The sequence below is a fragment of the Delphinus delphis genome, chromosome 2 (genome assembly GCF_949987515.2).
Source record: "Delphinus delphis chromosome 2, mDelDel1.2, whole genome shotgun sequence".
Taxonomy (NCBI): Eukaryota; Metazoa; Chordata; class Mammalia; order Artiodactyla; family Delphinidae; genus Delphinus; species Delphinus delphis.
In genome coordinates this window covers 53,223,959-53,246,881 of record NC_082684.1, presented here as the reverse complement: position 1 = coordinate 53,246,881, position 22,923 = coordinate 53,223,959, and the positions used below count along the sequence as shown (strand labels likewise).

The 22,923-nt window shown below is 37.1% G+C and overlaps 1 protein-coding gene across 1 annotated transcript in view; it reads right to left on the bottom strand.

Moving 5' to 3' along the window:
* The window catches only part of MDGA2 (MAM domain containing glycosylphosphatidylinositol anchor 2), an 822,856-nt gene that overhangs the window by 256,081 nt on the left and 543,852 nt on the right, over positions 1–22,923 (bottom strand). The window contains exon 6 of the mRNA XM_060004614.1: positions 11,858–12,127. Within this exon, the coding sequence (XP_059860597.1) occupies positions 11,858–12,127 (270 nt within the window). The remainder of the gene's footprint in view (positions 1–11,857; positions 12,128–22,923) is intronic.

The window sequence follows — 22,923 nt, the reverse complement described above, 5'->3', positions numbered from 1 at the left end:
TAAGGTTAAAAAAAAGAGAAAAAGAGAAAAGATTCTTTGAATGCTAAAATTAAAATCATCTTACAGAGTCTAGATGAAGAATAATTTAAGAATTAGGTTGATGGTCTCTAGAAATTTCCTGAAGCATTTAGAAAAAGCACTGATGTTGGAAGAATACTGGACAGAATTCAAAGGGAAACAGAAAACGCAGTAAACAGAAAATTTGGCAGGCTGATTAATTCAATTAAAAATTTTATATAAAATCTTATGCAACTCAAGACTGCAAAATATTAACCTTTAAGCATTATTTCAAAATCACAAAATAAAATGTGTAAATCACTTAGTTTCTGAAAATATTTACTATAAAATATGGAAGTTAAACATAGGTTTTTCTTTTAAAGGCTATCAATAGTTTCTAATATTTCAATAAATAAGAAAACGGAGAAAGTTCAAAAAGCTAGTTAATGCCACCATTCTGGACAGCACAGGAAAGAGACACTTCATTTCTAAATATATAAGGACTCTCATTTTTCAAAGACCATCTCAAATGCCACCTTCTTTGGAATTTTCCTCTATCTCCCTAATCAGAATTAATTGTTTCTTCATCTGACCTTCCAGCACACTGTCTGTGCTTCTATTGTGAAGTTATGACCTTTCTTACGATCTACGGAGGGAGTTGCCCTGATGATTTTCTCCCTGTAAGTGTAAGAACTCCATGGGCTCAGGGATTGTACTCATTCCTTTTCTGTCCCTTACAACAACTGACACAGATCTAGTGTGGAAGAGAAATTTTCTAAATACCTATTGAAAGTACCATTTACATTTACTTTCCTGGTTTAATATCCTAAGGTAAGTAAACAATAATTTTTTAAAAAAAGAATTTTGTTTGGAAGTTCAGTGTTTTTTAGTAATCATATCTATACTGCCATGTATTTGTACTCATGTATTTGTGTGAGTAAATGTGTAAGCAAAAATACAGAGTGATTAAGTCCAGAAAGGAGCATAGGTCAAGGTATGTTTTGATAGTATAGAATCATAGATGGTTAGAGCAAAAGTATCTTAGAAATTATGCACTCCAATTTCTTCGTGTAGAGTAAAGTAAGCAAGGGCCTCTTTACATACTTGTGATCTGGTAGCTAATTTAAAGGAAGCCAGAACCATATCATAGATCTCTTTCCCTATACCTTACTGCCTACAGACTGTTTAACCCACACAAACTAAGTGTGGTGAGCCAGTAGGCTTGGGAAATAGGTACCTGCCATAACAGGATAAAAAATCTGAATCAGGAGTTTTCAAAGTAGTATCATTGTTTTGGCCCTGTTTTACAACTGTAGGGTATCTAAAAACCAAACAACACCCCCGCCCCCCACCAAAAAACCTATAAAATGCCTTCAAAGAAACTGACAAAAGAAATTTAAAAATAATGTTACTGAATAAGATTCTTCTTTTCTGGATGTTAACAGGTATTGACTTTTAAAGCACTACCACCAAATGGTACATCTCCTTTAGACTAGAGTAAATATGACAGAAATTCCAACTACCAAGCAGGACAACCTAAGTTTTAATAAAATAAAATGTATGACTAAGCTGTATATATATAGTTATATAAAAGTAATTATAAGATTATACAATATCTAGATAAACTTTTTTACTTGAAATTGTATCTTAAAATTCCTCATATGTTATTTCACTGAACAAAGATGTTAGATTTATCTCATTTGAAAGAGAAAAGTGAGTTATCTATATTCAGATGAGAACTACCGAATTGGTAATTTTTATATTTTGTACAGCCCTAATTTTTTTGTTTGTTTTTTTGGTGGTACACGGGCCTCTCACTGTTTTTGGCCCCTCCCGTTGCAGAGCACAGGCTCCGGATGCGCAGGCTCAGCGGCCATGGCTCACGGGCCTAGCTGTTCCGCGGCATGTGGGATCTTCCCGGACTGGGGCACGAACCCGTGTCCCCTGCATCGGCAGGCGGACTCTCAACCACTGCGCCACCAGGGAAGCCCGCTCTGATTAATTTTTAAAAAGATAATAATGAAACAATTTCAGAGCTAAAAAACATAATATAGTAAAATTCTCTCTGGTGTTTTGGGGAGATGTAATTACTACAGAATATTAAATTGGGAAAACAGAAATAGAGCACTTAATCTACATGTGTAATTGGGACACCTGCACACAGCAGACAGTTTTGCTCTTGGAGAATGTTAAAGGATTAGTTTTCTACAATTTCAGCTATTATCATTATAGTTTTTACTAATGAAAGGTCATGGAAGAAAACTATTGATGACTGGAAATTTAATTTGATTAATCTAAATGCTTGGGAGGAACTACACCAACCCTGTAGTTGGAAATTCACAAATAATTTACATTTAGAAACTCATTGTAAGCTAAATATGATCAATTCTTCCTGGAAAATTGACAATTAACTCTGACTGACTTTCTGACCAATAGCTTGAAGGTATGTACCTTTCAGCAAAAACGATGAACACACTTTATAGGTCTTGTTTTGTTCCTTGTTTATACTAGTAGTCTTATTTGTGCAGTTATTTTGTATCTTTGTCGTTTGTTATTCAATTGATCTCTTTTTAAAAAAAAGTTTTTTTGATGTGGACCATTGTTAAAGTCTTTATTGAATTTGTTACAATATTACTTCTGTTTTCTGTCTTGGTTTTTTTCTTTTTGGCTGAGAGGCACATGGGATCTTAGCTCCCCAACCAGGGATCGAACCTGCACCCCCTGCATTGGAATCCAAAGTTCCAACCACTGGACCACCAGGGAAGTCCCTGATCTCTTATGATTAACAGAAATTCTTTAAAATTTTTGTCCAATAATCTGTAAGACTACCAGTAAAAGTAACAGAGTCATGCTCAATCCTTCAAATGTAATATTATTTAGAAAATCATAAACTACAAAGAGTATGTTGGTTAGAACTTGAAATTAAAGTATGCCCACCATTACTGGAGAAAAAAGTACTGATTAGCAAAAATACAGAATTTCCTCCAATCAAAAATGATTGTATACTTGGGAGGGAAATGGTGTAATTGGGAAGGACTGTATAGTGTTGGGGATTTTTCTTTTAATAAACATAAAAATGTATTCAATTTACAACCCAGAAAGAATCCTTAGTAAGTTTTTGGCAAGGCAAGGGTAGAGGAAATAGAAAAGGACATTAGTCAGTTCAATTTGGAGAGGAGGAGGAGTTATACATTTTTAAAAACTTGGCTAAATTTTGAAAGGCACTATGGTAGCTTGATTAAGACAGTCGCCCTGGAACCATAGTGTGTGGGTTTTGAATCCCAGCTTTGCTGCTTAAATAAAGCTTATATTTGGGGGAAGTTACTTAACTTGCTCCCTCTTCAGTTTTACTATTTTTAAAATAGGAATAATAATATTTTTTACCTTATAAATATCTGGGAATGATTAAAAAGTTCATGTATATGGTGTGCCAGGTAGCCCAGTACATGGTAAGTGCTCAAATCAATAATAACTATCACTATTACCTAAACAGAACTGGCATACTCAAAGGTTCGAAATTTTTTTTCATAGAATTTTTGAATTACAAGATTTTTTTTGGTAATAAGTCTAAAGATCATTTTGAAATGCTAGCAGTGCTAATATTTGATATATTTCCATTAAATGAGTTCTGAACAAATATGTTTAATATAAAAAGTCAGGTTTTTAAAGATCTCAGTCCTTTCATGTGGATATATTAGAGTTAGGCAAATCAACACTTTTCAGAACAGAGGGTTATGATATTCCTGGAGGTTACAGAATATATATTTTTGTACAGTTAGGAAAGTGTAAATTCATGGCTCACTGAATACATATTGACTTCTTCCATAAAGGTTAAATCTATTTCAATATTGACAAGTGATTTTTCTCCATATTAGTATTCTGAGATCATAGCCAACAAAGATATGCTGGAGAAATTCTAGAATTCAAAGAGGAAATATGTTTAGAACATCACTTTTGCAGAGGCTATGTGTTCAAGATAGGGGCTGATGAAATTAAGGAGGAAAGGGGAAAAAACAGGGGCATAAATGAGCCTTGAGGCAGCATGGGAGTATGATGTGAAGAATATGGCTTGTGGAGTACACTGCGTATTGTGGTGGCTTTAAAACACATCTGCAGATTATCTGACCCTCATCCCTTCAAAAGGTGAAGATACTTGATCTCCTCTTGGAACCAGGCCAACCTTTGGCACTGCTTTGATGAATAGACAATAGCAGTAATGACACTGCATGACTTCAAAGGCTAGAACTCATGCAGCTCTTGGGACCCTGGTTCTGGGAGCCTGTAACAAGTCTGGCTACCTTGAGGCTGCCATGCAGAGAAACCATATAAAGAGGCTATTGAGAATGAATGAGAGAATGAGAAGCAGATAGACAGAGACAGAGAGAGACTAACCTAAGGAGCCCAGCTGTCTGAACTTTTTAGTCCAGGAACCAGAAATTTGATTGGAAAAGCTTTGAAGATGATTCCAGCCCTTCCATCTTCTGAGTGCAATTATATGAGACCCTGGATTTTTTAGCTGAGTCTCTCAACCCCCAGATTTGTGAGTAAAATAAATAAATGCTGGGTTTCCCTGGTGGCGCAGTGGTTGAGAGTCCGCCTGCTGATGCAGGGGACACGGGTTCGTGCCCCAGTCCAGGAAGATCCCACATGCCACGGAGCGGCTGGGCCCGTGAGCCATGGCCGCTGAGCCTGCGCGTCTGGAGCCTGTGCTCTGCAACGGGAGAGGGCACAACAGTGAGAGGCCCGCGTGCTGCAAATAAATAAATAAATAAATAAATAAATGCTATCATGTTAAGCTACTGTTTTGGGGTGGCTTGTTACACAGCAATGAATGATTAGAACAATGTGCCCTTTCACATGAGCTAGTCACATCACACAAATGTTTAATGTGATTTAACATGTATATAGAATTTCCATATTTTGCTTGATATCATTTATTATACACAGGGTATCAAAGGATGATAGATGTCCAAAAGAAATATCTAATGTAAGCCAGTAAACTTTTATAAAAAGTGATTCATTCACTCAACATACATTTATTGAGAATCTACTATATGCTGAGTAATTTTTTAGACTCCAGGGATGTCACTGAGAAACACAACAAACTGATAAATTCTTTGTCACTATATACAGTGTCATGAAAGAGACAGGCAATACATTTTTAAAATGTATAAAATAACTCCAGGTAGTTATGTGATAAGAAGAAACAACAGATCAACAGATCGTTCAAGGGATTAGGGGTTGATTATCTACCATAGGGTAGTCAGGGAAGATATTTCCCAGAAGACGGTTTTTGAAAATTAACACCCCAGGCTTAAAGAACAGCAAATATTTAAGTCCTGAGTTGTGAAAAAGAACAAGAAGAATAATGTGTCTAAAGCAGAGTGAGTAAAGAAGAAAGTGACATGAGATGACAATGAGAAATGTGAATTCCATTTTAGGTGAGATGGTAAGCCATGGGAGGAATCTGATCAGGGGAATGAGATGATTTCAATCACTCTGGCTCTTGTATGAATGTAACAGAGGTGGCTAGCTGTTGACCAAAATCCATGCTCTCTTATACCTGGCACACAGTGGTGTGATTATGTGCCTAAGGTCTAGCCAACAGAATGTGATTGGAACTAACACACTTCTGGCCCATAAAAAGTCTCCCATGTGTGATCATTCAAGCTCTTTCCCACTTCCAGCTGACAGGGATGGAGGTAATACTCAGAACAACCTTAGCAGCCACAGTTTGAAGATGGCAGAAACATCATCACCCTAGGTGCATAATGACTGCACGGAATAGACTCTCTTACTCCTACACCCGCTCCCGCCCCGCCCCCCGCCCCAACACCAATCATATACAACACCACTGCCAGCATCATCAACTAGGAAACACCCTAACTTTTTCATGAAAAAAAGCTAAAGTAATTTTGTTTTGAGTAATTACATGTATGGGTCTATTTGTTAACTCAGTCAAGTCTACCTTACCTAATACAGTGGCTAAGCAGCCCCTTCTAAAAGAGGGGCTGGACTGGAAAGAAGATTAATGAAAAGACTATTTTAATCAACTAGGGGAAATATACTGATAGTTGACACAAGGGTGGTAACAGTGAACTTGGCAAGATATGGTCAGATTCAGAGTATAGTTTGAAGATAGAACCAAAAGAACTTACTGATGATCACATTTAAGAATATCAGCTAGAAATTTTGAAAATTCTTATAATCCTTCAATACTCTTGTGAAACCAGATAACAGAATAGACTTTTCCTGATTCACTTTTGACTGAGAACAAAATCCACAGAATTCCACAATGAGTGTAAGACAAATCTCCTTCTTATGCAGAATTTTCAAAGAAACTCCATTCTTTGATTCTTGGACTTTATAGAAATTAAGCATATAAAAAGTGGCAGAGACCAAATTTGTTTGGAAGGATATCTTTGGATAAAACTGTGAGATAAAGCTTCTTCCAGGCCCAAGGCAGCAAGAGAGCCTGTCTATTTCATCTCAGTCCCAGTGAGGGGCTTTTCATGGAACCAGCCAAACCTCTAAAATATTTTCCCTGAAATGATGCCTGACATATTTGAGAAGACCAAAACCTGTGTGACAACAGGATAGAGGTGGCTACATTGGAATCTGTGTGCTCTCACAGAATTTATTGGTAAGAGCTTCTGCTTACAGCTGTGAGTCACACACGGAAGGAGAGGTAGTATGGGCTTCTTGTCTTGGGCTCTGTTGAGTTGGCTACCTGGAGGAGACAGAGAAGCTCTCAGCAGAAAGGCGGTAGAGGTAGGGCATGAGATGCTCAGGGAATGTGACACATCAGTGGTCTTGGGAGAATCCATGACTAGAGAGTTCTCCTTGGTGCACACAGATGTGCATCTCTTCTAGGTAGAGGAATCTCTCAACAGTCCATTAATGTGCCAAGGAAGAAAAAACTATGTTTTATATAGAGAAGACCTTCCTACCCCACCCCAAGCCAGGAAGGTCAGAATCTGGCTATCAGGTCAGGGATGGGGTGGTGGAGAGGAGGGTAGAGAATAGACAAACAAACAGGAAGAAGCCAACCACACCAGCCCCTGTCCCCTTTCCCACTGCAAGTCTCCAGCCCAAAGTGGACCCAAGCGGGGCAGGGGAGAAAATTTTACATTAAATCAGGTTTGGAGTTTCATTACTATTTTGGAACGTGTATCCAAAACACTGAACTAAATGCATGATTGTGACCTGAATGCACTGTAGGACTCTCTATTTCTAATAATGAACAAAAGAGTTATGCAGTTTGCCGACTTTTCTTCTGAAGCAGGGGAAGATTAAGCCACTGAATAAAATTTTAAAAGACCACAGGACACTAAGATACAGTAATGTCTTGGTCATGTTATGAACCATGACTGCTCAAGACAGTGGCTCATTCAATTCATGATGGAAGAGAAATGTGGGCATTTCTAATTACAGTGACTCACAACAACAGAGAACTTTAGGTGGGAAAGTTTGGAAAGCCCTGACCTCAGGCCACCCCACATGTACCTAGGAAATCAACACAGTTTTCTTATCAAATGTATTAAGCAACTGCTTCTCTCCTGACTTGAGAGAAATGTGGCTCAATCACGGCAACTTCTTAAAGGATCATAAGAAAAGGCACTGCTGCTATATTTATGAATGCCTAACAAAATTTTAAAACATATGAGATTCTTCTTCAGTTTTGGAGCTTGTTATCTACATGGAGGATTATCTACATTATTTAAAGTGTTCTCTTTTTTTTTTTTAAAGTCAAATGACACTTCAGAAGTGTTTCTAGAGTTTTATTCCTGTCTGCATCCTACAATCTTATTTTGTTCATGGATATTCTCAAATGGCAGTGGGAATTCTATGCACAGGATATTGTCGTGCTTGTTCAGAAAACCTGGTCTGTGGATCTTGATCTAATTACAGAAAGGAATGGGGGGAAAATGAACCTAGAGCTCTGTTTTTGCTTTATCCATGACACAGTTAATCTAAGACACTGCAGAGGTCTACAAATTCAGAAGACGTGAAAATAATTTCTTTGATATAATAAGAAGAAAACCGTTTTTCTTTAACTGAATTTCTTGGCCTTTGTGGCAGAAATCAAATGCCACATATTATTGTAGTAGTTTTGCTCCCCACAGTTTAACCTAGGACCCGTTAACCAAAGCTACTTCTATATTCAGTAAGATTACATGCAAACTCAATTTCATGAATTATGTAAATGCCACTGCTGAGAGGTTCTACTGGTAATATAATATGACTATGCAAATGTACACTTCAGATACATTTAAGGCATAAAAAAATTACAAATTGGAGAAGTACATTTTTAAGGCTCTGTTTATTTTAGGCCATTCATGTCAAAACTGAAAACTGTCTTTTGTAAGAACACAGATGAAAAGTTCTAGATGAAATGGGGAGGAGCAAATCATTTTGGGAGCATCTATTGCTGTGAACTGAGTTAATTCCTTATGGAGGGTACCTAAGCAACACCAACATTTTATGCTAGACATTTTGCCAGTTATACCGGGATTCAATATAGTTTCAGATGATCCTACCATCAAACTAGATTTAGAAAACCATAGTCATCAAAGACTGAGATGAAAACTGATTTAGAAGTTGGGTTGGTTCTGATTGTGAAGTTTTAGGAATAATTTAATCAATGGATTTTTATTTTATTTTCCTTTTTATGTATGCTAATGGGTGATATACAGTTTAAAAGAAAACCTAAGTATAACAAATCTGAAAGACTTCTTTCAATAACATTTGATCTCATAGGAAAACACTGTAGTAGCTCAAGTGGCATGATGTTTTATTTTATAATGATACGTAAAATAATGGTATATCTTGCAATTACTAAATATTGTATGGCTTACAATTTTGTAGCAGATAGTGCAGTATCCACAGAGTCTTTTTTTTTAAAATTTTTATAAACAACAGCAATTTATTTATCACAATTCTAGAGGCTGGGAAGTCCAAGATCAAGGTGCCAGCAGGTTCAGTGTCTGGTGAAAACCCACTTCCTTGTTCATAGACTTTTTTTTGGCTATAATTTCAAATGGTGAAAGGAAAAAGGGAGATTTCTTGGGCTTCTTTTTTTTTTTTTTTAAATCCGTGTGGCTTGTGGGATTTTAGTTCCCTGGATTGAACCTGGGTTGGGCCTGTTTTATAAGGATACTAATTCCATTCATGACGGCTCTACCCTCACAACCTAATCACCTCTCAAAGGTCCAACCTCCTAATACTATCACCTTGGGGATTAGGATATAAACATATGAACTTTGCGGCAGGGGACAGGAACATTCAATCTATAGCAAGGTGCTATTGGAATGTGGTGGGTAGAGGCCAGGGATGCATCTAAACATCCTAATGCACAGAGCAGTTCCCACAAGAAAGAATTACCATCCTAAAATGTCAGCAGTGCCAAGGTTGAGAAACCCTGGTTCAGATTTATCTGATTGTTTACTTATGATTAGGTTCACGTTTGACATTTTTTTGGTGAAAACCTACATAGGTGATATTGTGGCTTTTTAGCAAATCTCATCAGGAGGCTCTTCCTGTCAAATTGTCCCTTTTGGTGGTCCCTAAGTCTGATCATTTGGTTAGAGTAGAGACTGCTGAATCTCTCAACTGAAATGCTACCTTTCCTGCTTTGTTGTTAGTAAAAACTACAAAGGGGTAGCTTGTAGTTTGGGGAGATACTTGGAGATCTTGTGAATATTTTATTGCCTCCAAATATTTTACCCAATAATTCAGCATCCATTGATAATCCTTGCTAGAACCAACTATTACACCGGGGATTGCAGAATGGTTGTTTTCTTTTATTCTACCATTCCTTCTAGGATTTTTAGCTGGGATCCTTCTGTAAAGAAGAGCTTTTCATTTCTATTTTTCTTTTTCATTTTACTATTACTATGGACTAATGAAATTTTAATTTAACATATTATAGACCATTATCATCGTTAACGCATTTCAATGCTCAAATTGCCACTAATTTGGCCAACGGGAGTCACTTTAAGCTGTCTCCTATGTCCTTTTGACATTTCCCTTAGTCTTTGAGCTTTCCAAGATGCTTTATTATTTTTATTTTTACTTTTCATAGTTATTGACCACATTCCCCACACTGTACATCTCATACCCATGACTCATTTACTTTGCAACTGGAAGTTTGTACTTCTTAGCCTCTCTCACTTATTTCTTTCCTCCCCCACACTTTTTTTAGCCTTCTTAGTCTTCTTTGCTTTCTGGCACAAAATACGTCCCAGGCTCACCTTCTACTTTCCCAGCCCCTGCCCTGGAATCATCTATTTCTCCAAATGTTCCTTTTTTTTTTTTTTCCAAGGGGGCATAGTGTTTAGAACCAAGAACTGGGTGTCAGATATGTTCATTGCTACTAGAGTATCATATCACTAGATCTCTGTCCTTCTATATTTGTATCTTCCTTCTCCCACAGTGAAAACCCTGGTTCTCAATAAAAGCAATATATATTTGTGCATTTGTTCTACCCTATAATATATACCCAAAATGGTTTGTGGATTACTCCCCAATAATGTTTTTATTAGCCCGTGGTTTATCCCTTCCTTTTGTGAAAAAATGAATACAGACAGAAGCACTTCCAGAATGGCATAATAAAGGTCTCTGAAAATCTGGTCCTCCATAAAAGCAACAAAAACACAGGCAAAAATGTCAAAAATCAACTTTTTCAGAATTCTGGAAATTAACCAAAGCCTTGATAAAATTCGAGAAGGATTTATTCAAGAAAAACAGCTAAAACTAGGTAAGAACAGAAAGCTTTCTGGCATTTTAACTTACTCTAATCTCCTCCCCTTCTCCTTAGCTTTGCAGTAGACATGAAATCAGTAGCTATGAAATCCACAGTGTCTTGATTTACACTGTAACATCTTACAATATTTTGACTAGAGTATATTTTTGGCCAAGTAGCATATTTCTGATTGTTTGGGTGGTAACAGATAACTGTGGTCACTAAAACCACCACAGTCTATGTTCACAAAATCACAAGTGTTTATCTCAATATACTCAATTATGTTTTGCTTCCATTATAATCCTTCATTAATGATAAATTTTCATTTGTCTACTGGAAGAGTCCTCTTGGGCATATGGATGTCTATTTTAACTTTAGAGGCCTTGGTGACCATCCTCCATCCCCAGCCCAGGACCACACCAGGTAAAGTGAGACATGAAGATGCATATGCTTTCCTTGCACAGTGACTTCACCTTCTCCGAAATGGAAGGTTAGCATCTCTTCCACAGGCAGCATCAGCACACTAGCTAGAACATCACTGCTGTTGACTTAGTGAACCACCTTTTATATAAATTCCTCAAATAAACTTTACCTTTTACTAACTCTGACTTTTCCATGACCTTAGCTAATCTCAGTCTGTTAAAACTCTACCCAGCCTACAAGACCTGATGCAAATGTCATTAGATATTCCCTAATAACCTCAGCCAGAAACTACTATAATTTTTATGTTTATAGCTTTTATTCATGCTTGCCAAACACTGCATCATATGGCTATAAATTGATATATATATATTTTCACTATCTGAGAGTAGAATCCTTGAGTACAAGATAATGTTTTATAGATCTCTATGTAATCCCACAATTTAAAGCTCTGCATGTAATAGGGATTCAATAAATGTTTATTAAACATTAAATTGCTGCATTTGTTAAATCCTTAAACTAATACACAATCTATATAACAATGCATAATGCCCTATGCCACATTTGGATTTTAATCATTTTTTTTACTAAGAACATATTATAAAACTATTCCATAGTATCACTAAAAATATGTTATGAAAACTATTCAATGAAAATATAGAAATTTATGCTGTAACATTCTCTATGCAAACTTACCTCTCACAATGATGTTGGTAGACTTTTTTGCAGGGTTTCCCACATTATTATTGGCAATGCAGCTGTAAGTACCAGCATCTTCTGAGGTGATGGCAGGTATGGTTAAAGTTCCTCCAGTCAAAACAGTCTTTTCAGGCAGAGTCCCAAAGGACCTGACCCAAGTGAGAGAGGGTACAGGCTCTCCTCCTGTCGTAACACATACTAATGTTATGGCCTCTCCAGGATTTACAACTATAGGGTCATCCACCAAGAGTTTAATTGAAGGAGATGCTAAAAGACATAAACAAAAGAACATGCACCTATTTAGATCTACTACAACTAGAGTAACAGTATGCCTTATATTTCCTCAAACAATTAAAATGAAACATTGTTCTCTTGTGTCAAAATCTTACTGTACTAATCAAGTTTAAATCATGTAGAATGGTTACTCATTTTAATTACATGTTATAAACCCATGGAATTGTTTTAAGATCTTACACATGGAGAAGGGAATTAAAAAGTTTATGTATTCTTGGATTATTCTTCCAAAATTAGAATGACAAGACAGATTAAAGTTTTAAGACAAAAATCCCTTTCTCTTTTAATGCTGACAATCTCTTTTGTCCCTCCAGGTATAAATATTGCAGCTGTTTAGTCCTTGTATTTTCATGGTGAAGATTGTCATTTATTTAATTTTTGGATCATTCTGAGGTGAAATGATACATATTTTGCAACCTGAACACAACCAAGTAAGATAAAAGATCACTGGAGGTTTTTACTAAGCAGTGGGCCTGGTTTTTCATCTTGAAAGGAATAACAAAATCATGTAATTTAAAGCAGCCCCCATATTTCCTCTCTAACCTCTCTATTCAGAAAGTTTAGGCAATGAGTTTTCATAACCACTGCTTTAAAACTTAGAAACAAATAAACCACTGTTCAAACACAGTCACCGAACTATGACGGCCACCACTCCAATGTTTGGGTTATAATAATCTCCCCAGTGAAAATAAGTTGTTTGCAACTTTTCAGGTAAAAAAAAAAATTGTAGATAAATATCCATTCAATAAAAAATGCTGTATTACAGACTTTTCATCAAACACTCAAATTAGAAACTGCACAAAAACTCTGTTCACATACAGAACTTTTTTTTCTGCTTATACCACAGTGCCAGCCTATATAATGCATTCCTAAATAAAAACAGAGGGAATGCATTAGGCCAATGTTTGAGTTCACACATTCAGAAATATTTGATGCAAAAGTTAAAACTGAAATCTATCCATATTGGGAACACAAAGTGTTCAATTGTACTGTGCAATTTTTTTAGATATTAATTTCAGCTTAGAGTTGGAGAGTGCTTTTCTCAGAATAGAAGGTAAACTCCTTGTGTGATTCAATATTGTCTGCCTTGTCTGGATACAATGGAATACTACTCAACCATAAAAAGATGAAAACTTGCCTTTTGGGACATGGATGGACCTTGAGAGTATTATGTAAGTGATGTTAAGTGAGATAAGTCAGAAAGACAAATACCATATGATCTCACTCATACTTGGAATATAAAAAACAAACAAAACCCCAAAATATATGTACAAACCAAATGAAACAAAAACAAACATGTAGATACAGAGAACAGAGTAGTGGTTACCAGAGGGAAAGGAGCAGGGGGAGGGTGAAATGAGTAAAGGGGATCAACTTTATGGTAACTGATGAAAACTAAATTTTTGACGGTGACCATGCTGTAGGGTACAAAGAAGTAGAAATATAATGTTGTACACATGAAACTTATATAATATTATTAGTCAATGTTGCCTCAATAAAAAATAAATTTGAAAAGACACCAGAGGAGAGCAAGAAGACAACTCCATATTATAATTATGGTTCTGTGGAATAGGTATGGAATGCCTGGAGGACCTTTTTAAACATCATTGTTGCATGCTGGCCCTTCTAACGTCATCTTAAGAGACACAGAAGTTTCCAAAGTATCTTAATTGCCCTTGTGAGATGTTGACTTGAAATTATAAATATCTATGATAAAGCTGTTGGGGAATTCACAAAATGAAAATAAGAGGCAAAAGGCATTGCAATTTGGTAGAAAAGAAAGCATCTCAAAGAGTTATTTAATATTGTTAAACTGATAAAAAAGAAACTACTAATTAAATATTTTTAAAAGATATTATACTTAATTATTGACATAGCATTATGAAAAAGTAAAAGAAATCTCTATAGCTTAGTGTGAGGTAAATAATATAATCTTACAAAGCTATTTAGTTAAAATACAATTGTAGACAGTCCAACAGTTATATTAGTAAAACTCATTTGTTTTACATCGTGTTTTAGTAAAATTAAAAGTCCCAAGGCCTAAGGGCCATTAATAGTATATGTTTAGATTATGGAAACACACAATGGTGACATTAAGAAATATTTGCCCCTGAAATTGACTTGTATAAGGATGAGTTGTTTTTCTATTAGATAGACAATATAAAGAAAAAGGTTCAAGAGAATTTCAAAGCTCATAAAATAATATATAAATAACAAGAGACCACTGTTTTACCTATAGTGCATTGCAGAAGTGTATTCACAATCTTATTAAAAATTCTCTTTTCCAAATCTAAATTGAAAACAGCGTACTGTCCAACTTAGTTTTATTAAAGATGGCATTATTTCTCTGACAATCCCTGATGTTAAAAATATCCCACAAAGACCCCCAAAATGGGCTAATGCTTTCAAGACTTTAAGAATGCTCATACATATTTTAGTAACAAAATTTTACAGCTTTAAATTCTAAAGAGATAAAGGTGAAATTGTCATTTTGTTCTAGCATCTTACGTTTGATTCTGTAAATATCAGCTTTTTTAAACTATGAGGCTACGTTTAAGAACCACAGGGTCATTGGATTCATCAAGCTTAAGTGTAAATCATGCCATAGAGAAAAAAAATTAAAGTAGGAAAAACATAAAAAAATTTTTTTGTGTATTATTAAAAATATTTTAAGAGATTTCATCCTGGGCTAGTTAAGTCCCTTGCTATAAGCTTCCATAGCCCCCTTATTTTCCCTTTCATATCACATCTTATAACATTAGCCAGGCTTCCACTATGGCTCTTCAGACAGAAGCATCATGACTGCGTTCTCTGAAATATGGCCTGATAGTTGAATGGTAAGAGCACAAATTCTGGAGAACAATACCTGGGTTCTTGATTCTGCTATTATTTAATAACTGTGTGCACTTGGGCTAGTTCTTCTACTCCTGAGTGCCTCAGTTTTCCACTGTTGAAATGGAGGAAAATAATTACCTGTCTTACAGAGGTGAGACGATTTAACACGTGTTAAGTGCTTACAATAGTACCTAGTACAAAACATGCACAGAAAAAGCATTTTATTTTGTCATTATTTTCATTACCACCCCTATAGCCTCGTCCTGTGCTTGTACAGTTACTGTGCTTAATAAATATTGGTAAGGCAAATCAATAAGTGGGCAAATGAATAAATGAATGACTAGTGTAAAAAATGTAGTCACTAAACGATGTAATTTTTATATTTCACTCTGATGCATTTGACAGAGATATTTTAAAACCATTTTGACTTTTGGAGGTCCTACGCCATATCACAAAAAACATATTTAAATATACCCATACATTTTGAGGACACATAAAAAAATTTATTAATTTTGTTTTATTGATATATTTTAATTTATAAGTTGAAACTATTGTTTTTCAAGATTAATTTTAGTAGTGCCTTTAAAATCTTATAGGCAGGGAAACCTTCAAGATGGCACAAGAGTAAGACGTGGAGATCATCTTCTTCCCCACAAATACATCAGAAATACATCTACCTGTGGAACAACTCCTACAGAACACCTACTGAATGCTGGCAAAAGACCTCAGACCTCCCAAAAAGGACGAAGCTCCCCACATACCTGGGTAGGGCAAAAGAAAAAAGAGACAAAAGAAGAGGGATGGGACCTGCACCAGTGGGAGGGAGCTGTGAAGGAGGAAAAGTTTCCACACAGTACGAAGCCCCTCCACTGGCAGAGACGGTGGGTGGTTGGGGGGAAGCTTTGGAGCCACGGAGGAGAGCACAGCAACAGGGGTGCAAAGGGCAAAGCGGAGAGATGCTTGCACAGAGGATCAGTGCCGACCAGCACTCACCAGCCGGAGAGGCTTGTCTGCTCATCCGGGCCAGGACAGGTGGGGGCTGGGAGCTGAGGCTCGGGTTCTGGAGGTCAGATCCCAGGGAGAGGACTGGGGCTGGCTGCGTGAACACAGCCTGAACGGGACTAGTGCGCCACAGCTAGCCGGGAGGGAGTTCGGGAAAACATCTGGACCTGCCTAAGAGGCAAGGGACCATTGTTTCCGGGTACGCGAGAAGAGGGGATTCAGAGCACAGCCTAAATGAGGTCCAGAGACGGGCGCGAGCACAGCTATCAGTGCAGACAGCAGAGACAGGCATGAAACGCTAAGGCTGCTGCTGCAGCCACCAAGAAGCCCGTGTGCGAGCACAGGTCACTATCCACACCTCCCCTCCCGGGAGACTGTGCAGCCCGCCACTGCCAGGGTCCCGTGATCCAGGGACAACTTCCCCGGGAGAACACATGGCACACCTCAGGTTGTTGCCACATCACGCCGGCCTGCTGCAGGCTCGACCCGCACTCCGTGCCCCTCCCTCCCCCCGGCCTGAGTGAGCCAGAGCCCCCGAATCAGCTGCTCCTTTAACCCCCTCCTGTCTGGGCGGGAAACAGACGCCCTCAGGAGACCTACGCGCAGAGGCGGGTCCAAATCCAAAGCTGAATCCCAGGAGCTGTGCCAACAAAGAAGAGAAAGGGAAATTTCTACCAGCAGCCTCAGGAGCAGGGGATTAAATCTCCACAATCAACTTCACGTACCCTGCATCGGTGGAACACGTGAATAGACAACAAATTATCCCAAATTGAGGCAGTGACATTCGGAGCAACAATATATATATTTTCCTTTGTTTCTTTTTGTGAGTGTGTATGTGTATGCTTCTGTGTGTGATTTTGTCTGTATAGCTTTGCTGTTACCATTTGTCCTAGGGTTCTGACTGACCTTTTTTTTTTTTTAAGTATAGTTTTTAGCGATTGTGATCACTGGTGGATTTGATTTTTGGTTTGGTTGCTCTCTTCTTTCTTTCTTTTTTTAAAATTACTTTTTAGTTTTTAATAATTATTTTTTATTTTAATAACTTTATTTTATTTATTTATTTATTTTTTTGTTTCTGTTTCTTTTTTTCTCCCTTTTATTCTGAGCCGTGTGGATGACAGGGTCTTGGTGCTCTGGCCGGGTGTCAGTCCTGTGCCTCTGAGGTGGGACAGCTGAGTTCAGGACATCGGTCCACCAGAGACCTCCCAGCTCCACATAATATCAAACAGCAAAAATCTCCCAGAGATCTCCATCTCAACACCAGCACCCAGCTTCACTCAACGACCAGCAGGCTACAGTGCTGGACACCGTATGCCAAACAACTAGCAAGACAGGAACACAACCCCACCCATTAGCAGAGAGGCTGCCTAAAATCATAATAAGGTCACAGACACAAGAAAACAAACCATTGGACATGGACCTGGCCACCAGAAAGAAAAGATCCAGCCTCATCCACCAGAACACAGGCACTAGTCCCCTCCATCAGGAAACCTACACAACGAAATGAACCAACCTTAGCCACTAGGGGCAGACATCAAAAACAACAGGAACTATGAAACCACAACCTGCAAAAAGAAGACCCAAACACAGTAAGTTAAGCAGAATGAGAAGACAGAGAAGCACACAGCACATGAAGGAGCAAGGTAAAAACCCACCAGACCAAACAACTGAAGGGGAACTAGGCAGTCTACCTGAAAAAGAATTCAGAGTAATGATAGTAAAGATGATCCAAAATTGTGGAAATAGAATGGAGAAAAAACAAGAAACGTTTAATAAGGACCTAGAAGAACTAAAGGGCAAACAAACAATGATGAACAACACAATAAGCTAAATTAAAAATTCTCTAGAAGAAATCAATAGCAGAATACCTGAGGCAGAAGAACAGATAAGTGACCTGGAAGATAAAATAGTGGAAATAACTACTGCAGAGAGAATAAAGAAAAAAGAATGAAAAGAATTGAGGACAGTCTCAGAGACCCCTGGGGTAACATTAAATGCACCAACATTCGAATTATAGGGGTCCCAGAAGAAGAAGAGAAAAAGAAAGGGACTGAGAAAATATTTGAAGACATTATAGTTGAAAACTTCCCTAATATGGGAAAGGAAATAGTTAATCAAGTCCAGGAAGCGCAGAGAGTCACATACAGGATAAATTCAAGGAGAAACACACCAAGACTCATATTAATCAAACTATCAAAAATTAAATACAAAGAAAAAATATTAAAAGCAGAAAGGGAAAAACAACAAATAACATATTAGGGATTCCCCATAAGTTTAACAGCTGATCTTTCAGTAGAAACTCTGCAAGCCAGAAGGGAGTGGTAGGACATAATTAAAGTGATGAAGGAGAAAAATCTACAACCAAGATTACTCTACCCAGCAAGGATCTCAGCCAGATTTGATGGAGAAATTAAAACCTTTACAGACAAGCAAAACCTAAGAGAATTCAGCACCACCAAACCAGCTTTACAACAAATGCTAAAGGGACTTCTCTAGGCAGGAAACACAAGAGAAGGAAAACACCTACAATAACAAACCCAAAACAATTAAGAAAATGGGAATAGGAACATACATATCAATAACTACCTTAAACGTAAATGGATTAAATGCTCCAACCAAAAGACACAGACTGGCTGAATGGATCCAAACACAAGACCTGTATATATGCTGTCTACAAGAGACCACTTCAGACCTAGGGACACATACAGACTGAAAGTGAGGGGATGGAAAAAGATATTCCATGCAAATGCAAATCAAAAGAAAGCTGGAGTAGCAATTCTCGTATCAGACAAAATAGACTTTAAAACAAAGACTATTACAGGAGACAAAGAAGGACACTACATAATGATCAAGGGATCAATCCAAGGAGAAGATATAACAATTGTAAGTATTTATGCACCCAACTTAGAGTACCTCAGTACATAAGGCAAATGCTAACAGCCATAAAAGGGGAAATTGACAGCAACACAATCATAGTAGGGGACGGCAACACCCCACTTTCACCATGGAAAGATCATCCAACTGAAAATAAATAAGGAAACACAAGCTTTAAATGATATATTAAACAAGATGGACTTAAGTGATATTTATAGGACAGTCCATCCACAAACAACAGAATACATTTTCTTCTCAAGTGCCCATGGAACATTCTCCAGGATAGATCGTATCTTGGGCCACAAATCAAGCCTTGGTAAATTTAAGAAAATTGAAATCATATCAAGTATCTTTTCTGATCACAATGCTCTGAGACTAGATATCAATTACAGGAAAAAAACCTATAAAAAATACAAACACAGGGGGGCTAAACAATACACTAATTAATAACCAGGAGGTCAGGGAAGAAATCAATGAGGAAATCAAAAAATACCTAGAAACAAATGACATTGAAAACATGATAACCCAAAACCTATGGGATGCAGCAAAAGCAGTTCCAAGAGGGAAGTTTATAGCAATACAATCTTACCTCAAGAAACAAGAAACATATCAAATAAACAACCTAATTATACACCTAAAGCAATTAGAAAAAGAAGAACAAAAAACCCCCAAGTTAGCAGAAGGAATGAAATCATAAAGATCAGATCAGAAAGAAATGAAGGAAACAATAGCAAAGATCAATAAAACTAAAAGCTGGTTCTTTGAGAAGATAAACAAAATTGATAATACATTAGCCAGACTCATCACCAAAAAAAAGGAGGAAGACTCAAATCAATAGAATTAGAAATCAAAAAGGAGAGTTGACAACTGACACTGCAGAAATACAAAGGATCATGAGAGATTACTACAGCAACTGTATGCCAGTAAAATGGACAACTTGGAAGAAATGGACTAATTCTTAGAAAAGCACAAAGTTCCAATACTGAACCAGGAAGAAACAGAAAATACAAACAGACCAATCACAAGCACGGAAATTGAGACTGTGATTAAAAATCTTCCAACAAACAAAAGCCCAGGACCAGATGGCTTCACAGGCAAACTCTATCAAACATTTATAGAATAGCTAACACCTATCCTTCTGAAACTCTTCCAAAATATATCAGAGGGAGGAACACCTCCATACTCATTCTATGAGACCAGTATCACCCTGTTACCAAAACCAGACAAAGATGTCACAAAGAACGAAAACTACAGGCCAATATCATGATGAACATAGAGGCAAAATCCTCAACAAAATACTAGCAAACAGAATCCAACAGCACATTAAAAGGATTATACATCATGATCAAGTGGGGTTTATTCCAGGAATGCAAAGTTTCTTCAGTATATGCAAATTTATCAGTGTGATACAGCATATTAACAAATTGAAGGAGAAAAACCATATAATCATCTCAATAGATGCAGAAAAAGCTTTCAACAAAATTCAACACTGATTTATGATAAAAACCCTCCAGAAAGTAGGCACAGAGGGAACTTACCTCAACACAGTAAAGGCCATATATGACAAACCCACAGCCAACATCATCCTCAATGTGAAAAACTGAAACCATTTCCACTAAGATCAGGAACAAGACAAGGTTGCCCACTCTCACCACTATTATTCAACATTGTTTTGGAAGTTTTAGCCACAGAAATCAGAGAAGAAAGAGAAATAAAAGGAATCCAAACTGGAAAAGAAGAAGTAAAGCTGTCACTGTTTGCACATGACATGATCCTATACATAGAGAATCCCAAAGATGGTACCAGAAAACTACTAGAGCTAATCAGTGAATTTCATAAAGTGGCAGCATACAAAATTAATGTGCAGAAATCTCTTGCATTCCTATACACTAAAGATGAAAAATCTGAAAGAGAAATTAAGGAAACACTCCCATTTACCATTACAACAAAAAGAATAAAATACCTTGGAATAAACCTACCTAAGGAGACAAAAGAGCTGTATGCAGAAAACTATAAGACACTGATGAAAGAAATTAAAGATGATACAAATAGATGGAGAGATATACCATGTTCTTGGATTGGAAGAATCAACATGGTGAAAATGACTATGCTACTCATAGGAATCTACAGATTCAAAGTAATCCCTATCAAAGTATCACGGACATTTTTCACAGAACTAGAACAAAAAATTTCACAATTTGTATGGAAACACAAAAGACCCCGAATAGGCAAAGCAATCTTGAGAACGAAACACGGAGCTGGAGGAATCAGGCTCCCTGACTTCAGACTATACTATAAAACTACAGTAATTAACACAGTATGGTACTGGCACAAAAATAGAAATATAGATCAGTGGAACAGGATAGAATTCCTAGAGATAAATCCACGCACATATCGTCACCTTATTTTTTATAAAGGAGGCAAGAATAAACAATGGAGAAAAGGTAGCCTCTTCAATAAGTGGTGCTGGGAAAACTGCACAGCTAAATGTAAAAGAATGAAATTAGAACACTCCTGAACTCTATACACAAAAATAAACTCAAAATCGATTAAAGACCTAAATGTAATGCCAGACACTCTAAAACTCTTAGAGGAAAACATGGACAGAACACTCTATGACATAAATCACAGCAAGATCCTTTTTGACCCACCTCCTAGAGAAATGGAAATAAAAACAAAAATAAACAAATGGGACCCAACTAAACTCAAAAGCTTCTGTACAGCAAAGGAAACCATAAACAAGATGAAAAGACACCCCTCAGAATGGGAGAAAATATGTGCAAATGAAGCAAGTGACGAAGGATTAATCTCCAAAATTTACAAGCAGCTAGTGCAGCTCAGTATCAAAAAAACAAACGACCCAATCCAAAAATGGGCAGAAGACCTAAATAAACATTTCTCCAATGAAGATATACAGATTGCCAACAAACACATGAAGGAATGCTAAACATCATTTATCATTAGAGAAATGCAAATCAAAACTACAATGAGGTATCACCTCACACCAGTTAGAATGGCCATCATCAAAAAATCTCCAAACAATAAATGCTGGAGAGGGTGTGGGAAAAGGGAACCCTTTTGCACTGTTGGTGGGAATGTAAATTGATTAAAAACCTAAAAGTAGAACTACCATATGACCCAGCAATCCCACCCTTGGGCATATACCCTGAGAAAACCATAATTCAAAAAGAGTCATGTACCACAATGTTCATTGCAGCTCTATTTATTATAGCCAGGACATGGAAACAACCTAAGTGGCCATCAGTAGATGAATGGGTAAAGAATATGTGGCACATATATACAATGGGATATTACTCAGCCATAAAAAGAAAGGAAATGGAGTTATTTGTAGTGAGGTGGTTGGACCTAGAGTTTGTCATAGAGAGTGAAGTAAATCAGAAAGAGAAAAGCAAAAACTGTATGCTAACAAATATATATGGTATCTTAAAAAAAAAAAAAAGGTCATGAGGAACCTAGGGGCAGGACAGAACCTACTAGAGAATGGACTTGAGGACACATGGAAGATGAAGTTTAAGCTGGGACAAAGCGAGAGAGTGGCATGGACATCTATACACTACCAAATGTAAAACAGATAGCTAGTGAAAAGCAGCCACATAGCACAGGGAGATCAGCTCGGTGCTTTGTGACCACCTAGAGGGGTGGGATAGGGAGGGTGGGAGGGAGGGAGACGCAATAGGGAAGAGATATGGGGATATATGTATATGTATAGCTGACTCACTTTGTTATAAAGCAGAAACTAACACATCATTGTAAAGCAATTATACTCAAATAAAGGTGTTAAAAAAATAGATAAATCAGACAGAGAGAGACAAAAAAAAAAGCTCATAGGCAAAAGTGAAGTGCAAGTGAATGCTAGTTTTTTATAGTGCTCTTAAACTCTCCAACACCATCCTGAGTCCATGCATTATGTTTCTTTTCCTGCACTTATATAGGTAATTAGGAAATTAAGAAAGATTAATCTCATTGCAGTAAATCATGTATGTGGTTGAGTGTTTATTAAATATCTATTGCATGTTTTGGTTCAATTATCCCATCAC